The 23,151-nt window shown below is 44.2% G+C and overlaps 1 protein-coding gene across 3 annotated transcripts in view; it reads right to left on the reverse strand.

Annotated features, from left to right (window-relative positions):
- The window catches only part of LOC109895644 (rap guanine nucleotide exchange factor 1), a 49,494-nt gene that overhangs the window by 9,956 nt on the left and 16,387 nt on the right, over positions 1–23,151 (reverse strand). The window contains exons 2-14 of one of the 3 annotated variants that reach the window (XM_031830394.1): positions 19,864–20,009; positions 19,483–19,661; positions 19,133–19,289; positions 18,849–18,937; positions 18,575–18,730; positions 14,949–15,075; positions 14,647–14,824; positions 13,189–13,743; positions 7,667–7,869; positions 5,732–5,890; positions 4,326–4,466; positions 3,863–3,955; positions 128–204 (exon numbers count right to left, since the gene is read on the reverse strand). In XM_031830394.1, coding sequence (XP_031686254.1) covers positions 128–204; positions 3,863–3,955; positions 4,326–4,466; positions 5,732–5,890; positions 7,667–7,869; positions 13,189–13,743; positions 14,647–14,824; positions 14,949–15,075; positions 18,575–18,730; positions 18,849–18,937; positions 19,133–19,289; positions 19,483–19,661; positions 19,864–20,009 — 2,260 coding nt within the window. The remainder of the gene's footprint in view (positions 1–127; positions 205–3,862; positions 3,956–4,325; positions 4,467–5,731; positions 5,891–7,666; positions 7,870–13,188; positions 13,744–14,646; positions 14,825–14,948; positions 15,076–18,574; positions 18,731–18,848; positions 18,938–19,132; positions 19,290–19,482; positions 19,662–19,863; positions 20,010–23,151) is intronic. The other 2 variants (XM_020489515.2, XM_020489516.2) reach the window with 2 other exon arrangements.

Consider the following 23,151-nt stretch of genomic DNA (forward strand, 5'->3'; position numbering starts at 1 on the left):
AGATATCAAAATCATTATAGGTTCACTTGTTAAATTGTAAAATCCTTCTTATTGTCAATCGAGAGTAGGAACAATGGAGAATGATGAACTAACCGAAGGCACAGTCCGTCATGGCATGGGCACTTACCTGTCATTGCACGTGTCCTCGCACAGTGGGTTCTCTGAGGCAGTGTCCTCCAGTGAGTCATCTATGGCAGATGAGTCCTGACAATGACACACAACGTAGTTAGGACAGGGACAGGTCTCGCACCAAATCCAGCAGCCTGAGTTCATGTTCATTAGGGCACGCAATGGAAAACATTTGGAAATGGTTCTGAAGTGGAAAACTAAAATGTGAGATTCTCATTGGACATTTATATCCCTGTTTCAGTACATGTTATTCTGTTTGGTGCCTAATGAACATGACCCTGAGGTGAAAAATGGTGAAAAATGCTTTTTTAGTTAAGGTCGATGTGATCGTACGTTACGCTGTTTAAGCAACTTAGTATTCAGTGAGTTGTTCAGTCAGGTTTGAGTAAAACAGGCAAATGGTAGTTCACACACTCTATCATTATCAAATGCTGTATGCATACATGCATAACTCCAGCCTTACTTCTCTAGCGCAAGTGTAACAGTAAATATACAGATAAGAGAAATGGTTTGAATCGTTTTTTTCTCCACCTTTTATTTTTCTGATCGGGGATTATAGAAACACACCAAATGTTTTTGTTTTTCTGGGGTGTACTGTAGGCTTACCCTGGCATGACGTTTTGATAACTGTAAATCTCTCTAGGACAAGGTGACTTTTATCAATATATTCACCTGTATTTACTCCCAAAAATGAAATGCTAAGAGAGATTGACATGGTTACCAGAACGTCACGCCAGGGTAAGCCTACACGAAACACAGCCCTTATTTTAAGTGTTTCTTAAATTCCCTATCGGAAAAACGAATGGTGGAAAAAGAATTGGAACCATTTCCTAGTTTGACTGCTAGGTTTTACGGGTATTATGACACTTCCACGGTGGGGCTCTATGCAGCGCCTTCAGAAAGCATTCACAGCCCTAGACCTTTTCCAAATTTAGTTGTGTTACAAAGTGGGATTAAAATGGATTTAAATTGCATTTGTTTGTCAATGATCTACACAAAATACTCTAATGTCATTTTTTTTAATACAAATGTTAGAATTTATGAAAAATAAAAACACTAATATATCTTTGTTGGATAAGTATTCAACTCCGCGTCAATACATTAGAATAGCTCCATTCCATTTCTTTTTATCCTGAAAAACTCCCCAGTCCTTAACAATTACAAGCATACCCATAACATGATGCAGCCACCTCTATGCTTGACAATATGGAGTGGTATTTAGTAATGTGTTGTATTGGATTTGCCCCAAACATAAACACTTTGTATTCAGGACAAAAAGTTAATTATTTTGCCACATTTTTGCAGTATTACTTTTAGTGTCTTGTTGTAAACTTGTTGAAGTATTTTTTCTTCAATGTTGTTGATCCATCCTCAGTTCTCCTATTACAGCCATTAAACTCTAAACTGTTTTAAAGTCACAATTGCCCCATGGTGATATCCCTGAGCGGTTTCCTTCCTCTCTGGTAACTGAGTTAGGAAGGACTCCTGTATCGTTGGAGTGACGGTCAAATGATACACCATCCAAAGTGTAACTTAACCATGATCAAACAGATATTCAATATATGTTTACATTTTTTTTAAACAATTAGGTGCCCTTCTTTGCAAGGAATTGGAAAACCTCCTGGTCTTTGTGCTTGAATCTGTGTTTGAAATCCACTGCTCGACTGAAGGAAATTACAGATAATTGTGTGTATGGGGTACAGAGATTCAAAATCATGTTAAACACTATTATTGCACACAGTGAGTCCATGCAACTTACACTATATATACAAAAGTATGTGGACACCCCTCAAATTCTGATATTTCAGCCACACTCGTTGCTGACAGGGGTTCATTATCCTGCCCATAGCCATGGAATCTCCATAGACAAACAGTTGCAGTAGAATGGCCTTACTGAAGAGCTCAGTGATAGGATGCCACCTTTACAACAAAGTTCATTCTGCCTTTCTGAGAGCTAGAGCTGTCCCGGTCAACTGTAAGTGCTGTTATTGTGAAGTGGAAACGTCAACAACAGCTCAGCCACAAAATGATAGGCCACACAAGCTCACAGAACGGGACAGCTGAAGCCCGTAGCGCGTAAAAATCATCTGTCCTCGGTTGCAACACAAGCCTAAAATCACCATGCATAATGTCAAGTGTTGGCTGGAGTGGTGTAAAGCTCGCCCCCGATGGACTCTGGAGCAGTGGAGACGCGTTCTCTGGAGGGATGAATCGAATCACATTTCACCATCTGGCAATCCAATGGACGAATCTGGGTTTGGCGGATGCCAGGAGAACGCTACCTGCCCGAATGCATAGTGCCAACTGTAGTTTTTTGGAAAGGTTTGATGGTCTGGGGCTGTTTCATGGCTCAGGCTAGACCCCTTAGTTCCAGTGAAGGAAAATCTTAATGTTACAGCACACAGTGACATTCTAGACAATTATATGCTTCCAACTTTGTGGCAACAGTTTGTGGAAGGCCTTTTCCTGTTTCAGCATGATAATTCCCCCGTGCACAGAGGTCCATACATAAATGGTTTGTCGAGATCGGTGTGGAACTTGACTGACCTGCACAAAGTCCTGACCTCAACCCCATCGAACACCTTTGGGATGAATTAGAACGCAGACTGCGAGCCAGGCCTAATCGCCCAACATCAGTGCCGGACCTCACTAATGCTCTTGTGGCTGAATGGAAACAAGTCCCAGCACCAATGTTCCAACATCTAGTAGAAAGCCTTCCCAGAAGAGTGGAGGCTGTTATAGGGGGACCAACTTCATATTAACGGCCATGATTTCTGGAATGAGATGTTCGATGAGCAGGTGTCCACATACTTTTGGTCATGTTGTGTATATTGAGAACATTTTTACTCCGGAATGTATTTAGTCTTGCCATAACAATAAGGGGTCGAATACTTACTGACTCAAGACATTGCAGCTTTTCTTTTTGAATGACTAAATGAATTTCCAAACATTTGGAAAAAACATGATTCCACTCTGACATTACGGGGAATTGTGTTTAGGCCAGTGACGAAATCTGAATTTAATACATTTTAAATTCAAGCTGTAACACAACAAAATGTGGAAAAAGTCAAGTGGTGTGAATCATTTCTGAAGGCCCTGTACATACACCCATCTCCACCCCAAAAGCAGATGCTCTAATAGGCCAGTGTTTTTTTTATGTGGGGAGAACTGAGTGATAATGATTTAAGAAATAAACTGGTCGATTAGTCATTTTATTGGATTATATCATCCCTGATAAAAGGCCCGATGGAAGAAGTGAAGCACAGGGACTAAACACAAAGCCATTAATGCTTCCAGTTGAAATTAGTTACTACGATCTGGACCTGACCCAACGGTCGGAGACAACCACCGGTGGCTTTAACAGCCAAATGTCAAGTATGTGAACGTGGTAAAATGTCTCACTGTGACTTGGAGACAAACCCTCATTCAGACAATGACAGGAGGTGACTTTGGAGTCCTTTGAGGTTATAGTAGGACATGGGGACAGTCCAGTGGCAGGGGGGTTTGGAAAAGGAGGACAACCCATGGTAATGTACAGACAAGTCAGCGAAGCAGGGCATGCCAAGCGGTCGAAGAGACGGTGAACCCTGAGAAGTCAGGTCGAGTTCAAAATGGGGTTAGATTGTGAGGTCCGCTGTCAGTCATGGTGCACTGTGTTTGTGAAAGCACCCCGCTCTCTCCGCTCTCTCCTTTTTCTCATGCCGCCTCTCTCTGCTAAGGCTACGCTACTTACTCGGCGGGAGAGCGGCCCATCTCCTTTGGCTTGGCTGGATGAGTACAGATTGACGTACTCTCCCTCCCCGACTTCCTCATTAGCGCTTTCACTCTACGGAGGAAAAAGGAGGACAGCAAAGAGAATGACAGATGCCAGGAAAAAGCAAATGTGTAAAAAAAAAAGTATACTGCGAATGCGAAAGCTGCTCGCAGTAAGCCGGTTAAAACAAACAAGTAGCTATATCATCTCAAGTGAAACCACTAAGAACCAACTGTTCCAATCACCACAGCATACATAGGCTACAGCCTGTTTTTTTTAACTTAAGGCTGGGCCTATTTTCAAGGATAAGAACATCACAGTCCTGACATTGAAACAATGTTTAGAACCTACTCCAGATCTGCCCCCCCCCCCCCCTCAAATCGAACGATTCATAGACAATCCCATTGTCAAACACTTGTCACAACACACAGCTAGGGCTCACCAAAGAGGTTTGACGAGTGTCAGAGAAAGAAGAGTCAGTGGGAAGGCAGACTGCAAGAGAGCCGCCAGAGCTGTCCAGTGAGCCGTTGGCCACCAGCACAGGGTCAGGGCCGCCAGTGCCCGGGGCAGCTAGGTCCATGCTCTGCGATTGGTGGACAATGGGAGAGTGGGAAGAGACAGATGAGAGGAGATATGGAATGGAAGACTGGCAGAGAGGCGCAAAGTCCTGAGAATAGGACCTGAGAATTGTCTTATGCTGAGTGAGCGAGGGCGAGAAAAGAGGGAAAGAGAAAGAGAGATTAAGTTCAAACCTACTCGAGAGACGTAAAATTTTAAAGAGTAAAAATGTGAAGAAAAAAATAAATAATTGAAGTAAGAAGCATTGGCCTTCCTGCCATCAGAAACCAATATGACTGTAGGCTATATTGTTTATTTGACTGGTTAGTCAGTGGCTAGAATTCCTATTCCAACTCTCTTCAAAATGACATTTTCACAAAATGTGCTTGTGGTAATAAGTCTGTTGTAATATCTGTTGAATATCCCATGCATATGGGTTTAATTGCAACAAGGATAAACCGTTCTTCAGCAAGACCAAGTCAATCATCCTCATCATTGCTCCAAAATGACATCATTAGGCAGAAAAGAATAGTGAACATGCATTTTGATAGGCTTGTATCCTTTAATAATCCCGGATGGGGTACAAGAGACAGATTTAAAAGGAATGACATCGGTTGATTCAAATAACTGCAATACTCATATTGGTCTGAATCATCTTTGATCTGTATGCGTTGCATGGGCCACATTTCACAAACGCTGGATGAAAAAACACATGTTAAAGTGCACCCTTTCTCTCTGACAACGATTGTCATTAGCAGTGTGTAAACATCGAGAGGTCTGGCAGAGAGTGAAGAATGAAAGTTGGTTTGTCAGTGTGTGCGCATGTTGTTGCCCCAGATACTCCCTTATTAGTAGCCGAACACGTTGTGTACAACGGCTAATAAATGAACTCGCTGGATTATTAGTTCTAAAGCCGGAGCGGAGCCTGAAGTGGAGCAGACCAGGGTTCAACTAGTATTGGTTTTTTTGCACTCGATCCAGGTTGCCTGGGAGCAGTGGGACAAGTGGAGTACACCACAAGCTGCAAAAGAAAACGCCCATCTGGCTCTCCAAGGGGGCACAGAGCCAGATCATGCAGAGAGTGAGTCTCTACACTAAACAGGCTCAATCAAGCTTCCCCTTTCTTTTTTATTTAGCCCCGCACTTTAGCCCCGACTTGCCTGGTTAAATAAAGTTCAAATATAGAAAGTTCTAGAAATAAAAACACTATTTGAAGTCAAGTCTGCTGTAGAGAGTGAGCAGAGAAGCAGATGTAGAGAGAGACAGACAGGCCCATTGAGGGTCACTCACCATGGGGGTGGTCAGGGAGGACTGGCGGCTCAGGAAGGAGTTAGAGATGGACATGCTGAGCGCAGACCCCACCTCCTCCACCACCGCAGCCTGCGACTGCTGGAGGTGGCAGGAGAGAGAGGATGAGGACGAGGAAGAGGGAGACGCAGAGTGGGAGGCCTGGAAGAGGGGGGGGGGGGGGTCGTGGGGGAAGAAAGTAGAGAGGGAGAGAGCGAGAGAGAGGAGCAGAGATAAAAGTGCAGTGGGAGATGTTAGTCAGCGGAAGAAGATGTAGGTTTAGGCAGATAGTTAAGCACACAATAGAAGCAGCAGGAAAGAAGAGGCTTGATGGACTCAAATAATGTTACAGCAGACAAAGGGTTAAAGTAGAGTCACACTAGTCCTAAGCGTTCTCTAATATTCTACGGTTACCTCAGTATTAGGAATCGCTCTGATGGAGAGTGGGCTTTCCAGAAAGACAAAAGGGAATGAGATTTGATGAGTGCAATGGAAAATAAGCAACAACATAAGATGGAAGAGATTGGACAGTAAATCAAATGCAAAATTTGAACACAACGTCGTGGCAAAAGGGAAAACGTAGAAACGCTCTCCATCTCATACATGACAATTGCAGTGAGTTAGGGAGGGAATGGACATTTCAGACCCGAGACCACATGTAGCCGACAGTGAGCAACACCACATGCTTTACCAGAGAGAGCTAGGCCTGAATGAGATTCATCGACCACACAATTTTCAAACTCGGCTGGGTACTCGACAGCAATTTAAAATACTTTAGCTCGGATTCCATATCCTATATATTGTGTACCTAATTTACAAACTAATTACTGTTGTAGTTCAAGCTATGCCTACATACTGTGCAAAGCAGGTGACTGGCCTAAACGTATGTAACTAGTTACTTTCTCAGCTTTGGACCAGTGGTAGGTGGACTTTCTGCTCAGGGAAGAAGTCTATTCATTCCAGGAATCAGAAAGTACACCCAGTGGACATGACTTATCAACAGCCAGCCCAGAAACAACTGTTTGATTACATGAAACACAAAACACCCTTTCCTCGCCCTCCCTACATTTATAGCTTCAAACCCATCCTTGTTTTCTTTCCCTGCTCCAGAGAGAATTCTGCGATGTGACTCGTCTTAATCTACACCCAATATGTACTCGGATGCAGTAATCCCCAAGACCAAACAACAGAACGTGCAGAAATGTTTCTCACATTTTGATCTGCTTTAGATATAGCGTGTAAAAATAAAATCATATTTGTAAATCGTGGATAAATCTTGAGCACGGATTTCCTCATTTATATCAATTACTTTGTCTGGTTACGGAGATAATGACATTAAATTGAACTACTACAGCCTTGCAGAGGTCTCAAACAATCACAACAATAGCAAAAGTGATGAAATCAAAGGCAAGCCTTGTGGTGGGATGTAAGATGGGACGTCGTAGAGGGTGTTGAACTACTCTGTACAAAAGGCCAATCGTCTTATGCCACCGGGTACTTTTTTCCCCTCTTCCTGTGACAGAAATCGTAGCAATTTAAATTCTACCATAGAACTGGATTGTAAATCTGATGCTGAAAAAGCATTTAAATGGATTTTTATGTATAGAAGTAGTGTTGGGAGATGTGTTACAACTACCAAGGGCTCTGCAGCATCGCCTGCCATTTGGATGTTCAGGACTTTCAATTCACCCTGCTTTTCTTCCTCCATTATATATGCATGGGATAAAACATTATGCCACTCAATCTTACAGACTTGGAACAATATATCATGAGAAAATTAGTTACTTTAAATGTATATGTATTGGGCCAAAAGGCATAGTAAGCGATGGATGTGCATGTACAGGGTGGGCTGCTGTACAATACGCTGTGCTACTGGTGGGTGTGAGGCCTCGGTGTGGGCGTCAGTGTGTGAGGTGGAGCTGTTGGGCTGTAACTCACCAGCTGCCTCTGTTTGGGTGGCAGTGCCGGGGGTGGGAGAGGCTCGTGAACAGAGTCATTGCTGCTATACGAGTCGTTGAAGCTGTAGACTTCCTGGAAGCGTTTGTTGCGTTGCTCGTAGATGCTCTCGCTCTGCGGTGTCTGGTAGAAGAGTGAGGGCTGGGGCTCCGAGTAGTCCTCCACAAACTGCATGTACTTCAGTACTGTGGGGGCGAGATGTGTGCACACACAAAAGAACAAAACAAATCATGACAAAACATTAGCAGATGACAATGACAGTGTCCTTCTGAGAATCTCAAACCGTATTACAGTGTTTTTTAATCTACATGTCAAACGTTTGTTTAAAACTGAGAACTTCTCTCTATCCCGTAAATTCTAACATTGGAAATTGAAAGTCGAATGAAGAATGTTCATTAAGTGAATTCAAACCAGCTCCACTTAAAAACAAGAAAAGCATATTTAGGGGGAAATGAGGGCAGTCCCCGACCCCCAAAAAATCTTGGTCGACCGAGAGGCGTCCTGTTCTTTCGACCAATAGATTTTCAACATTTTGACCACTTATTTTTCCATACACAGACAAACAAACCCTATGTGTTTGAATAAAATCAACTACATATGCATAGAGCTTGTCTGATGCTTTAGGCACACTGTTTTATTAAATAATTAAGACACAAAAAATTACCCAAGAAAGACCATGTTGGTCACACTGTGTTAAAAAAATGACAGCAAGGGCCTGTGTGACTGGCGCATGTTGTCTCACTCACCTGCCTACTAAAAAGGCACCACAGCACAGCAAGTGTTTATTGCGCTGTCCATGCTGAAGCTGCAACATCATGTCAGCCATTTATTTTCTTACTTGTTTCTGACTGGAAAGTTCTGTTACCGAAATCCCTTAATGTGTTTAGGAAAAACCTTCCCTATTCCCTCAACCCTTGCTCTCTTTATTTGTGACCAATAAGGCCTGACCTATAGCCTATCATAATCACATCAATAAATTTGTGAACACAGTAACACCTGACAGCAAAATGGATGCGGAGGAAGTGAAAAAGAAACTTGAAATGGGTGAATGTTTACTGGTTGCCCAGGAGGGAAAGGGAAGTCAGATCAGTGGAAGACATTTGACTTAGTTGTAGAAACTACCGGAGATCCAGAAAAATGAGGGTATAGGAGCGAGAGCTGCGGCATTATACGTGCGACAAACAGGTGCTGTTCGATTACAATATAATTTTTCTGCCTGTTTGGAACAGTGTAAACAACAATAATTGAATGTAATAGACTTTAACAAAAACATTTTTGTAAAGCCTTTATTACAGCAGACAAATCTGTGAAATTGCTTTATCCGACATTTTGCCGTTGCATGCAGCTCGGTGCTAACGGAATCAGTAGGCTATTAACTTCTCTAGGGTAGGGGGCAGCATTCTGAATTTTGGATGAAAAGCATGCCCAAAATAAACTGCCTGCTACTCAGGCCCAGAAGATATGATATGCATATAACTGGTAGATTCGGATAGAAAACACAAAAGTTTCCAAAAATGTTAAAATAGTGTCTGAGTATAACAGAACTGATTTGGCAGGCGAAAACCTGAGAAAATCCATTCAGGAAGTAGTTTTTTTTGTTGGTTTTGTAGTTTTCTATTCAATGCCATTACAGTATCCATTGACTTAGGACTCAAATTGCAGTTCCTATGCCTTCCACTAGATGTCAGTCTTTAGAAATGGTTTCAGACTTGTATTCAGAAAAATGAGGGAGTAAGAGTCGGAATGAGTGGACCCTGCCGTTTCACAGAGCTTTTTCATGTGTGCGACCGAGAGTGCCTTTCTTGTTTACCTTTTATATTGACGATGTTTTGTCCGGTTGAAATGTTATCGATTATTTAGGCTAAAAACAACCTGAGGATTGATTATAAACATCGTTTGACATGTTTCTTTGAACTTTACGGATACAATTTGGATTTGTTTGTCTGCCTGTTTTGACTGTGTTTGAGCCTGTGGAATACTGAAGAAAACGCGCAAACAGGTTTTTGGATATAAAGAGACTATCGAACAAAATAAATATTTATTGAGTAAATTAATGTCTTTGAGTGCAACCATATGAAGATCATCAAAGGTAAGGGATTAATTTTACCTCTATTTCTGACTTGTGTAACTCTTCTACTTGGCTGGTTACTGTATGTAATGATTTGTCTGCTGGGCTATGTTCTCAAATAATCGTAAGGTATGCTTTCACCGTAAAGCATTTTAAAAATCTGACACCGTGGTTGGATTCACAAGAAGTTCATCTTTAAACCTATGTAAAAATATGTTTTGTTTTCTGAATTTTTATAATGAGTATTTCTGTATTTGAATTTGGCAATCTGCAATCTCACTGGATGTTGGCCAGGTGGGACGCTAGCATCCCACATACCCTAGAGAGGTTAAACACTCAAACAGGCAACAGAAGCCTTTCGGAAAGTATACAGCCCTTTACTTTTTCCAGTTTGTTACATTACAGCCTTTTTCTAAAATGGGTTAAATACAACAACAAAAAACCCTCGGCAATCTACACACAATACCTCATAATGACAAAACGAAAACGGTGATTTAAAAAAAAAATAACGTTTGCACATTTATTAAAAATAAAAAACAGAAATACCTAATTTACATAAGTATTCAGACCCTCCTGTTCATATTGATCATCCTCGAGATGATCTACAACTTGATTGGAGTCAACCTGTGGTAAATTCAATTGATTGGACATGATTTGGAAAGGCACACACCTGTCTATTTATTTTACCTTTAGCGAGGCAAGTCTATTTAAGGTCCCACAGTTGACTGTGCATGCCAGAGCAAAAACCAAGCAATGAGGTCGAAGGAATTGTCTATAGAGCTCTAAGACAGCATTGTGTCGAGGCACAGATCTGGGGAAGGGTACCAAAAAATGTCTGCATCATTGAAGGTCCCCAAGAACACAGTGTCCTTCATCATTCTTAAATGGAAGAAGTTTGGAACCACAAAGACATTTCCTAGAGCTGGCCGCTTGGCCAAACTGAGCAATCATGGGAGAAGGGCCTTGGTCAGGGAGGTGACCAAGAACATGATGGTCACTCTGACAGAGCTCTGGAGTTCCTCTGTGGAGATGGGAGAACCTTCTAGAAGGAAAACCATCTCTGCAGCACTCCATCAATCAGGCCTTTATGGTAGAGTGGCCAGACAGAAGCCATTCCTCAGTAAAAGGCACATGACAGCCCGCTTGGAGTTTGCCAAAAGGCACTCAGAGACTCTCAGACCATGAGAAACAATATTCTCTGGTCTGATGAAACCAAGATTGAACTATTTGGCCTGAATGCCAAGCATAACATTTGGAAGAAAGCTGGCACCATCCCTACAATAAAGCATGGTGGCAGAATCATGCTGTGGGGATATTTTTCAGTGGCAGGGACTGGGAGACCAGTCAGGATCGAGGCAAAGATGAACAGAGCAAAGTACAGAGAGATCCTTGGTGAAAACCTGCTCCAGAGCGCTCTCAGACCAGGAGAAACAATATTCTCTGGTCTGAATGAACTCTTTGGCCTGAGTGGCAAGTGTAACTTCTGGAGGTAACCTGGCACCATCCCTACGGTGAAGCATTGTGGTGGTGGCAGCATCATGCTGTGGGGAGCAAAGTACAGAGAGATCCTTGGTGAAAACTTGCTCCAGAGCGCTCAGGACCTCAGACTGGGGCGAAGGTTCACCTTCCAACAGGACAACAACCCTAAGCACACAGCCAAGACAATGCAGGAGTGGCTTCGGGACAAGTCTCTGAATGTCCTTGAGTGGCCCAGCCAGAGCCCAGAAAATAGCTGTGCAGCAACACTCCCCATCCAACCTGACAGAGCTTGAGAGAATCTGCAGAGAAGAATGGGAAACACCCCCCAAATACAGAGGTATTTACCGAATCGATGCTGTAATCACTGCAAAAGGTGCTTCAAAAAAGTACTGCGTAAAAGCTCTGAATAGTTATGTACATTTCATATTTCTTTGTATAAATTAGCAACAATTTCTAAAAACCTGTTTTTGCTTTGTCATTACAGGGTAATGTCTGTAAATAGATGAGGGAAAAAAACAATTTAATCAATTTTAGAATACGGCTGTAACGTAACAGTCGACTAAATGGGGTTAGCCCTAGCAGAAACCCTGACCATTTAGTTATTAGAATAGTGCTCAGCTGTTGGAAATCTAAATAAACAGGGGAGGCACAAGTGTAGCACAATCATGCTGGTCCTGGCTGTAAGCTCTTTATAGTGACGCTCCATATGGGGAATGGGCTGATTATCATAATGGCCACCCCTCAACACCTCCGCTGAGAGGGTCAATCAGCACATGCTCATTTTCTGCCCGGCCGGGAGAGTCCACTCCTCTACTCACCCACACAATCCATCAACAAATATATTATTCCATGTGAGCTCAAAGGGCTGACATCGGTGATTCCCTCCAGGTCTGTGTGTGTGTGTGCGCACACACACAAATGGCAGGAGTCTCAGATGTGGACTCATCCACACACATGCACATAGCCAGAGGGCCAGCCTGCAGCACAAACATGAAGAGCATAGAACTCCCAACTGATCTCCATTCAGCAACATGTCCTGTCCAACATGGCTGACCCATTGTGATGGTCTAGCTAGCAGCAGCAGCAGGTCCTGTCCAACATGGCTGACCCATTGTGATGGTCTAGCTAGCAGCAGCAGCATGTCCTGTCCAACATGGCTGACCTGTTGTGATGGTCTAGTTAGCAGCAGCAGCAGCATGTCCTGTCCAACATGGCTGACCCATTGTGATGGTCTAGCTAGCAGCAGCAGCAGCATGTCCTGTCCAACATGGCTGACCCATTGTGATGGTCTAGCTAGCAGCATGTCCTTGTCCAACATGGCTGACCCATTGTGATGGTCTAGCTAGCAGCATGTCCTTGTCCAACATGGCTGACCCATTGTGATGGTCTAGCTAGCAGCAGCAACATGTCCTGTCCAACATGGCTGACCCATTGTGATGGTCTAGCTAGCAGCATGTCCTGTCCAACATGGCTGACCCATTGTGATGGTCTAGCTAGCAGCATGTCCTGTCCAACATGGCTGACCCATTGTGATGGTCTAGCTAGCAGCATGTCCTGTCCAACATGGCTGACCCATTATGATGGTCTAGCTAGCAGCAGACAGAGGGTTGAGAGCAAGGTGGAACAACCAAATCCTACTGGAACATAAGTATGGCAGAAATGCCAGGGATTGCAAACATGTATCAGACAGACACACCAGGCGAATAAGGTCCCTAGTCTGAACATAGCCACACCTTATATGTTACAGAGAGAGAGAAAAAATATATACATTTAGTTTAATACTATGATTTTATCATTCCATTACAGTAGGAGGCACGATTGTGTTTTTCAGACATAACTAAGGGACCCAGTCCAGTGTATTTGGGGCTACACCCTGGGTTTCTTAACTCTGGTATCAGCAGTGTGTGTGTAATACTTGCTATGTCCTCTCTCCCTCCCCTTGGCGTCAGATACTCACTGTGGCGGCTCTTCTTCTCGGGGAGTGGGGGTGGACTCTGGGGGACGTCTGCCGTCTCGCTGGCACAGAACTCAGACACAAACCCATCGCCGGAGTGGCACAGGGTCATGGGCGAGACGCCAGGCGTGAACAGGGGGAAGGGGGGCACAGGCGGCATGTCCTCCTCCATGAGGTTGTCATACTGGGACGGGTGACGCTCGAAGGAGACACGCCAGGAGGAGCCCGAGTAGGAGCCGTCGGAGATGCCCGAGCTGGCCCCGCTGCGGCGCTTCTTTTCTGGCAGGGCGGGGGGCGGCAATGCCGGAGTCATGCGGGAGTAGAGGGGGGACGTGGAGGAGCCCTGGAGGGACGGCTGGGGGGAGGGGTAGGCAGGGGTGAAGTGGGGTTGGGCCAGTGGTGGGCCGGGGCCAGGGCACGGGGAAGGGGAGGAGGACTCGCTGTGGGATTCGGGCAGGGGGCTGAGGCACCCCCCCACCGGCAGGGGAGGCATCTGTTCCAGGCTGGACAGGTCCTGGTGCAGGAAGTCGTAGTCCGGGTCGTAGTGGTCTGTGGTGTCTGTGGTGGGAGAGAAAGACAGGGAGGGACAGGCGAGTCACTGTTTAGAGCACTGAAAACAAACCTCACTGTCACTTCGGCATAAAAAGCACATTTCTCTACAAACCCCACTCTAAACAACAAGAACACAACTAAGACATTGGCGAAAACCAATTTCATTGGAGGGAGAGTTAGGATTTCACGAAAGGTTTTGAGGTGCGAGCACCGTGTGTGAAATTGATCTGTGGCACATGTCAGTTGATCACAATGGAGAAGGCACGCTTCTCCTTCGTCTGAGAAAAGTGCCACCGGATGACTTGGTGCAACGTTGGTATCCCCAACCCTCACTGCTTGTCCCTGGTTCCACAATGTGACAGCCATGGTTTTACAGCTTAAGACTTTAAGGCTGCGCCTCAATAGCGTCACCTCTCATCATCTCTGGACGGCTAAAACTAGGCACATTCTCAGCGGCCATCCACCATATTGCTTTCCCCTCTGCTATCCTATGTTTTCAGACCAGTGCAGATGAAGGAGAGGAGGCAGTTTAAAGACTATTGAGATGCAGCCTCTGTGTCTGGTCTCTTTGCTCACAGGATGGTAGTCACAGGTAGTGAGCCTCGCTCTGTGCTGCTGGAGGCGGCAGGAACAGGAAGCCCCCTGCCTGCATGTGTCTATTTGGTTCACGCATCTGCAGCAGCTTGTTTCCACTGTCGTAGTGGTCTGTGAGCCACATTACGACAACCTGTGGTGACCCTGTGGCGACCGAGGTAAACACACACCGTATCAAAAAGAGATAGGCCTCTCATGCTGGGCTCATGGTGGCTCCTCTCTAACCATCTGTGAAGTGTGTTTGTTGTTTCGTGTGTCCGTGTATGTGTTTCATGTGTGTGTGTGTGTGTGTGTGTGTGTGTGTCAGACTCTCACCCAGAGTCTCACAGCTGGTGTTGCGTGAGCACTGTCCACTGTCCACTGTCCAGGATAGCTGCTCGTCCGACTTGCTCAGCTTGCCCATGCTGTTGCAGGGCGACAGGCGCGGCGACTCCCCTCCGTACGAATGGCTGCCCCCTGAGAAGCGCCGCTGCAACGCGTCCACCTCGTACTCCTGTCGACCAGAGCGGGACCAGACCAGTTATTAGCCACAGCGTTTGTCAAGATGTTTGTCAGAGCATTTGGTGAAAAGACACAATGGCACAAAATAAGTTAACAGTGCAACAAAGCTACTCTACCTGCTTGTGGAGGCCGGTGCCCATTTGAAGACCGGAGCCACTGGTGGCATGGCTCATGGGGGCCACCACTGCCACCCGAGTGGGGGAGGGCGCCGACTGGCGCTTCTTTGGAGGGAGAGCTGGAGGACTAGAGGGGGAGGAGAAGGGGGCATCATTTCAATATGAGGCAGTGTGCAACGTTCCCACTGTCCAGTATCCAATAGCCAAGCATGCAGCTCGAGCCACAGTACAATGACTGATCCACTTCTTCTGTGTGTATGTACTGCATGTATGGTGAAGGGAGGTGGGGAAAAGACTGCACTGGAGTGGAGGGGGGGGGGGGTTGAGAGACAGGAGGACAATAGCTGACACACTCCGAGAGCCTTCTGTAGTAGCAGCACAATGGAAAAGTGTGTCGTGCATGTGTCACTGCCTGGCTGCTTTCCCCCCCTCCTCAAACAGATAGCGGTGGGGAGAGCAGCAGCTACTGAACTGTTTCCACACCGCAGTGTACACAGATGGCCCAATGACAAGAGGGCATGTGGAGAATGCAGGCAGGCAGCTGTAGTGGTGAGGAGGTGGAAAATGAGGAGGATATCCTATCTGCCAGTAAGGCAAGGGTCAATGACAGCCCCCAGGAAATTATGTCACAAAAAAATAAAATCTGCAGTGTGGCGCTGCGTAAGACACAGAGACTGGTGCAGAGCACCTTCTGCTGGAAAGGTGAAATTCTGAGAATTTGTGTTTGTATGATCGGAGCACAAGGAAAGGCAGAGAGCCTTTTGTATTTAGGGAAAGGGGGATACCTAGTCAGTTGTTCAACAAAGCATTCAACTGAAATGTGTCTCCCGCATTTAAGCCAACCCCAAATGTATAAGCGTCTGGATGTGCTGCTGTGTGTGGTAGGCTGTAGAATCTAATGTGGCCCCTTTCCATCCGTTGTCGTGTCTCTCTGGCTGTGAGCTCAACAGCCTCTGCCGAGCCCAGTTTCTCAGAAAAGAAATTTGCCTCAGAGACGGTGCTGCACAAGCGGAAGTTTAATTTCTGACACCTCTCTTCATTACACCCTTCAAAGACCATAAAGCCTTCTAAAGAATTAAGACTATTTATAGCCCAGTTACCCAGCTACCACTCTTGCCTTCTTGTAAAGACATGAGCGACAAGCACGTTGGCCTGTAATCAAAACGCATCAAACGTTATGAGCGGTAAACAGTACCTTCAGAAAGTATTCACACCCCTTGACTTTTTCCACATTTTGTTGTGTTACAGCCTGAATTTAAAATGCATTACATTGCTATCATGTAAAAGTGGAATTATGTTTTTAGAATTTTTTACAAATAAAAAATGAAAATCTGAAATATCTTGAGTCAATAAGTATTCAACCCCTTTGTTATGGCAAACCTAAATTACTTCAGGATTAAAAATGTGCCTTACAAGTCACATAATAAGTTGCATGGACTAACTGTGTGATATAATGCTGTTTAATACGATTTCTTTCTGAATACACCACATATGTATCCCCCCCACACACAATTATCTGGAAAGTCCTTCAGTCAAACAGATTCAACCACAAAGACCAGGGTTGTTTTCAGATGCCTCACAAATTAGGGCACTTAATGGATGACAAAAAAAGAAGCAGACATTAAATATCCTTTTGAGCATGGTAAAGTTATTATTTACACTTTTGGATGGTGTATCAATAGACCCAGTCATTACAAAGATACAGGCGTCCTTCCTTATTCAGTTGCTGGAGAGGAAGGAAACCGCTCAGGGATTTCACCATGAGGCCAATGGTGACTTTAAAACAGTTATAAAGTTTAATGGCTGTGACAGGAGACAAATGAGGATGAATCAACAACATTGTAGTAACTCCACAACACTAACCTAAATGACAGAGTGAAAAGAATAAAGCCTGTCCAGAATAAATATATTCCAAAACATGCAACCTGTTTGCAATAAGGATCTAAAGTAATACTGGACAAGCATTATGTTTGGGGCAAATCCAGCACATCACTGAATACCACTCTTCATATTTTCAAACATGGCGGTGGCTGCATCATGTTATGGATATGCTTGTCATCGGCAAGAACTAGGGAGTTTTTTTAGGATAAAAAGAAAAGGCATAGAGCTAAGCACATGCTAGGTCCTGAAGGAAAACCTGGTTCAGTCTGCTTTCCAACAGACACTGGGAGACAAAATCCACCTTTCAGCAGGATAATAACCTAAAACACGAGGCGAATTATAGACTGGAGTTACTTATTAAGATGACATTGAATGTTCCCTGACTGACCTAGTTACAATTAACTTAAATCGGCTTGAACATTTTTATTTAACTAGGCAAGTCAGTTAAGAAGAAATTCTTATTTACAATGACGGCCTACCCCGGCCAACGACACCGGGCCAAATTGTGCGCCGCCCTATGGCACTCCCAATCATGGCCGGATGTGATATAGCCTGGATTCGAACAAGGGACTGTATTGACGCGTCTTGCACTGAGAAGCAGTGCCTTAGACCGCTGCTCCACTCAGGAGCCCATTTATGGCAAGACTAGAAAATGGCTGTCTAACAATGATCAACAACCAACTACACAGAGCTTGGGCAAATATGGTACAATCCAAGTTTGCGAATCCCTTAGAGCAGGGCTCTCAAACACTGTTCCTGGAGAGCTACCGTCCTGTTGGTTTTCACTCCAACCTAATCTAGCACACCTGACTAATAATTAGCTGATTGATAAGCTGAACCAGGTTAGTTACAACTGTGGTTGGAGTGAAAACCTACAGGAAGGTAGCTCTCCAGGAACATGGTTGGAGAGCCCGGTCTTAGAGACTTACCCAAAAAAAGACTCACAGCTGTAAGTGCTGCTTAAAGGGAATCCAATATGACTCCGGGGGTTGAATACTTATCTAAATATATGAGTGTTTTATTTTACATTTAAAAAAGTTCGCATTTTTCTTCATATTTGACAGAGTATTTTGTGTAGATCGTTGACCAAAAATAACAAACTAATTTTAAATCCCACTTTGTAACACAACAACATTTGGAAAAAGTCAAGGGGTGTGAATACTTCCTTAAGGCACTAAACATTCTTTTGTGATGTTGGCGGAGGCTACAAGAGAGCTGTGTGCTCAGCTCTCTGCAGGCCTAACGAGTATACAGATGGAGACCTGAGTCAGTGTCTAAACAGTGAATTGTGACGTGGCTAGAACTCTGCATTCACTTCAGTTCAGACTTGACTCTGACTTGTGCTGTGACATCAAATGTTCTGAGAGTTATCAATGACTGAACGAAAAGGTAGTTATTATCACAAACTGCTCTTAGGAAGGGTTAAACCCCCCCCCCAACACAAATTCCCTTGGTGGCAAAGGTCTGGATGACTAGTAATTTATCGGCGTAGTAACGACCCCCACTTCACGACCCGTGTAACCTCATGCTGATGCACCACCCAATTTCAAAATTGCACCTTATGCATTCTATTACAACTTTCAGGAGTAAGTTCTAAGGCCAACAGAGTTCATAAAAATACAAAATAAAGGGCTTTCAACTTACTCACCCCACCGACCCAGGTGCACCCCACAGTTTTGGATCCACTGAACTACTGTTTGTTAGAGCTATGAAAGGGACACCATCTCTATGAAATGAGTTCTTACTTGTGTTCAGCCATCTTTACGCCAGGGAGAGGGGGTTTCGGAGGGGCCACCTCCTCTGCTTCCTCCTCGGTGGGTTCAGTCAAGACTTCCGTAGATTGGGTTGTGGCTGAACTCTTGTCCAGACTCTCCTTCTCTTTGGCAGGTGGCTCTGCAGCGCTGTGGTGTTGTTATACAGGTGTTGTTCACATTGTGTACAATTTCCTCACAGTGTAAGACGTGTTCAGTACAGGTTAAAGTGGAGGAGTGTGATTGATATCCTCTGTGGCTCACTCACCTCTCAGTCAGGGCGGCCGGTGGCACTGGTTTGACAGGAGACGTAGGGGAGGGATGCTCCTGTTTCTCAATGGTCAGTTTCACCAGCTCCTGTGGACAATCACCGTGTGCAGTTATTAAATGTGAGCCAACTTCAACCCCTTTCAACATCTCTTCCCCAAAGAGTAACAAGTACTCGACTAGCTACCATTTCCCCCAAAAACATAACATGCATTCATTGTTACAAATCATTTGTGACGTTGCATATTTCATGTTCGTTAGTTTTTTTTGGTATGCCAACTTTACCTTAACACCGTCGAGCACTGCCTTGATCACAGTGGTGACGGTAACGATGGTTTCTTTATCTTCCAGGTTGACCCCCTCCAGCATAACTTGGTCAGACCAGCGAATGAGATTGCCCAGACTCTGGTACACACGGTTAAGACAAGATGACACCGCTGAACTGGGAACAACCAAGAGGAAAGATTAGGCTAATAGACGGTTGAAGGTTTCTTACGATTGCAACCCTACAAAACAAACAAAATCGTCAACCTTAAATGACATTTGGCTGCACCTCATCTCATGTCAACTGAAGCCTCGTCTTAAAACACACAATGGAAGAGCTCCAGATATACATCCTCGTGGGCCAGACTCACCTGTGCTGGATCCTTGGTTCCACTTGGACTAAAGGCAGGATGGCCTCCAGGACCTTACTGGCAGAGCCTGGTAACATCTCCAGCACCTTCTTGTCCACCGCCATCTTGTCAATGATGGTCTTGAAGTAACGCAAGGCACTGACCACGTCTTTCTCATGCTCCTCTAACCGACTCAAACCCTGAAAAAGGAAGCCAACATGAGAGCAAATCGTGAACATGGTGGTGCATCTTGGTTACGTGATTATTGCATAATGTGAGGCTTTATCGCTCTGCGGTCACAGTCTCATTCTCTGGTTTCTTGTAGGATATAAATGAACAACTGATTGCCCTTATGAGATGGACACAGCAAAATGTAGAGGGAGAAACAGACATTTAACAAACCTTGTTAGCAGGTTTCTCCGCAGTCTTGACGCTATGTTCTAAAGGCGGCTTACTGACTTTCTTCGAGGGTGTCCTTTTGATTTTGGGAGAGTGGAACTTGTCCATAAGCTTCATGGTGAAGGAAGACAAATGGGAGCGTTGGGAGTCTGAGGAGGAGAGGGAAAGCGAGAGGGAGAATTAAGAGAATAACCTTTCATTATCTACAGAGTGTGAGAATTGAGAGAACCCTTGTTAGAAATTCACTTTCGGATACCTCACACATACGGAAGTTTCATCTAATGTTACATGATTTCAGACTTAAACACAACCTCTCACAATTGCTCACATATAAGAAATAATACAGCAAAAATGTGTTGTCAGAGTGAGATAACACAAAACTCATGAACACTAATGAGTCTAAACCGCATTATACGAATGAGAGCCTTGTACATCTGTCTCCATTTCAAAAACCATGTACTGTTCTTCAACTGTATGAAAATAATGGGTACCCACAAAACCTGAAATAAATTGTAGGCTAAATTGACCGTTTTCCCAAGTCAACTGCATCAAAAGGCCCAAATGAACTCCTTTAGCAACTCGTACAGACACAGGCGCTCGGACACACTAGGCAGGTTTCCATTGACCCAGGTTTATTCAACAATAGCAATGTTGCAACAACATTGCGACATGGGTAATGCAAACAGCAACTTCAGGAGAAATGTTATCGGTTCAACAGGGGTGCATTTTTCTTTGTCGAACTTTCTATATTATGACAAATGAACCGTTTTTAAAAAATGAATTAGGATCGCCCAAAGATTCTGAAGGAACGCGGTCATGTGATGTCATCACGTAACTATTAATACCAGTATCACTATACCCGTTAGTATCATGACAAGGAAACAAAACACAAAGAGGATTTAACATTTTTTTTTTGGAAAACAGCCCTGGAAACAAATATCATTATGGTGTCATCCAGAGTTACATTTATTTTCCAAGCATTAGCACTGAATATTTTACATCCAGCAGGTTTTTAAAAGGACCAAAGAGTTTGGACTGCTTCATATTTCCATTTTTGCCATTGAAAAAAATATTTCAGTACTGGTATCATCAAAACTATGAAATAACACATATGGAATCATGTAGTACCCCCAAAAAGTGTTAAAATACTCTAAATATATTTTAGATTCTTCAAAGCAGCCACTCTTTGCCTTGATTACAGCTTTGCACACTTTTGGCATTCTCTCAACCAGCTTCACCTGGAATGCTTTTCCAACAGTCTTGAAGGAGTTCCCACATATGCTGAGCACTTGTTGGCTGCTTTTCCTTCACTCTGCAGTCCAACTCATCCCAAACATCTCATTTGAGTTGAGGTCTGGTGATTGTGGAGGCCAAGTCATCTGAATGCAGCACTCCATCACTCTCCTTCTTGGTCAAATAGCCCATACACAGCCTGGAGTTATGTTGGGTCATTGTCCTGTTTAAAAACAAAATAATAGTCTCACTAAGAGCAAACCAGATGGGATGGCGTATGGCTGCAGAATGTTGTGGTAGCCATGCTGGTTAAGTGTGCATTGAATTCTAAATAAAATACTGAGTGTCACTAGTAAAGCACCCCCACACCACCTCCTCCATGCTTCACGGTGGGAACCACACATGCAGAGATCATCAGTTCACCTACTCTGCGTCAGACCAAAGGACAGGATTTCCACCGGTCTAATGTCCAGTGCTTGTGTTTCTTGGACGAAGCAAGTGTCTTCTTAATTGGTGTCCTTTAGTAGTGGTTCCTTTGCAGAAATTCAACCATGAAGGCCTGATTCACGCAGTTTCCTCTGAACAGTTGGTGTTGAGATGTGTCTGTTACTTGAACTCTGAAGCATTTATTTTTGTGCTGCAATCTAAGGTGCAGTTAACTCTAATAAACATCCTCTGCAGCAGAGGTAACTCTGGGTCTTCCTTTCCTGTGGCGGTCCTCATGAGAGCCAGTTTCATAGCGACTGCACTTGAAGAAACTTTTCAAGTTCTTGAAATGTTCCGGATTGACTGATCTTCATGTCTTAAATTAATGATGGACTGTCGTTTCTCATTGCTTATTTGAGCTGTTCTTGCCATAATTTGGACTTGATATTTTACCAAATAGGGCTATCTTCTGTATACCACCTCTACCTTGTCACAACACAACTGATTGGCTTAAGGAAAGAAATTCCACAAATTAACTTAACAAGGCATACCTGTTAATTGAAAAGCATTCCAGGTGACTACCTCATGAAGATGTTTGAGAGAATTCCAAGAGTGTGCAAAGCTGGCTACTTTGAAGAATTTCAAATAAAATGTATTTTGATTTGTTTAACACTTTTTGGATTACTACATGATTCCATAGGTGTTATTTCATAGTTTTGATGTCTTCACCATTATTCTATAATGTAGAAAATTGTAAAATCAAGAAAAACCCTTGAATGAGTAGGTGTGTCCAAACTTTTTGACTGGCACTGTAAGTATTGCTCCGTTCACCTTTGCCTCGACCTCACTAGTCTCCCAGTCCCTGCATCACACTCCCATAACCCACAGCATGATGCTATCACCACCATGCTTCACCGTAGGGAGGGTGACAGGTTTCTTCCAGATGTGACGCTTGGCATTCAGGCCAAAGAGTTCAATCTTGGTTTCATCAGACCAGAGAATCTTGTTTCTCATGGTCTGAGAGTCCTTCAGGTGCCTTTTGGCAAACTCCAAGCAGGCTGGCATGTGCGTTTTACTGAGGAGTGGCTTACATCTGGCCACTGTACCATGAAAGGTGGAGTGCTGCAGAGATGTTGTCCTTATTGAAAGTTCTCCCATCTCCACAGAGGAACTCTAGAGCTCTGTCAGAGTGACCATTGGGTTCTTGGTCACCTCCCTGACCAAGGCCCTTCTCCCCGGATTGTTCAGTTTGGCCAGGCGACCAACTCTTGGTGGTTCCAAACTCCTTCCATTTAAGAATGATGGAACCACTGTGTTCTTGGGGTCCTTCAATGCTGCAGCAGAAATGTTTTGGTACCCTTCCCCAGATCTGAGCATCGATACAATCCTGTATCGGGGCTCTACGGACAATTCCTTCGACCTCATGGCTTGGTATTTTCTCTGACATGCATTGTCAACTGTGGGACCTTATATAGAAAGGTGTGTGCATTTCCATATCATCTCCAATCAATTGAATTTACCACAGGTGGACTCCAATCAAGTTGTAGAAACATCTCAAAGATGATTACTGAAAACAGAATGCACCTGAGCTCAATTTCAAGTCTCATAGCAAAGGGACTGAATACTTATGTA

Source organism: Oncorhynchus kisutch, linkage group LG8 (genome assembly GCF_002021735.2).
Source record: "Oncorhynchus kisutch isolate 150728-3 linkage group LG8, Okis_V2, whole genome shotgun sequence".
NCBI classification, from domain to species: domain Eukaryota; kingdom Metazoa; phylum Chordata; class Actinopteri; order Salmoniformes; family Salmonidae; genus Oncorhynchus; species Oncorhynchus kisutch.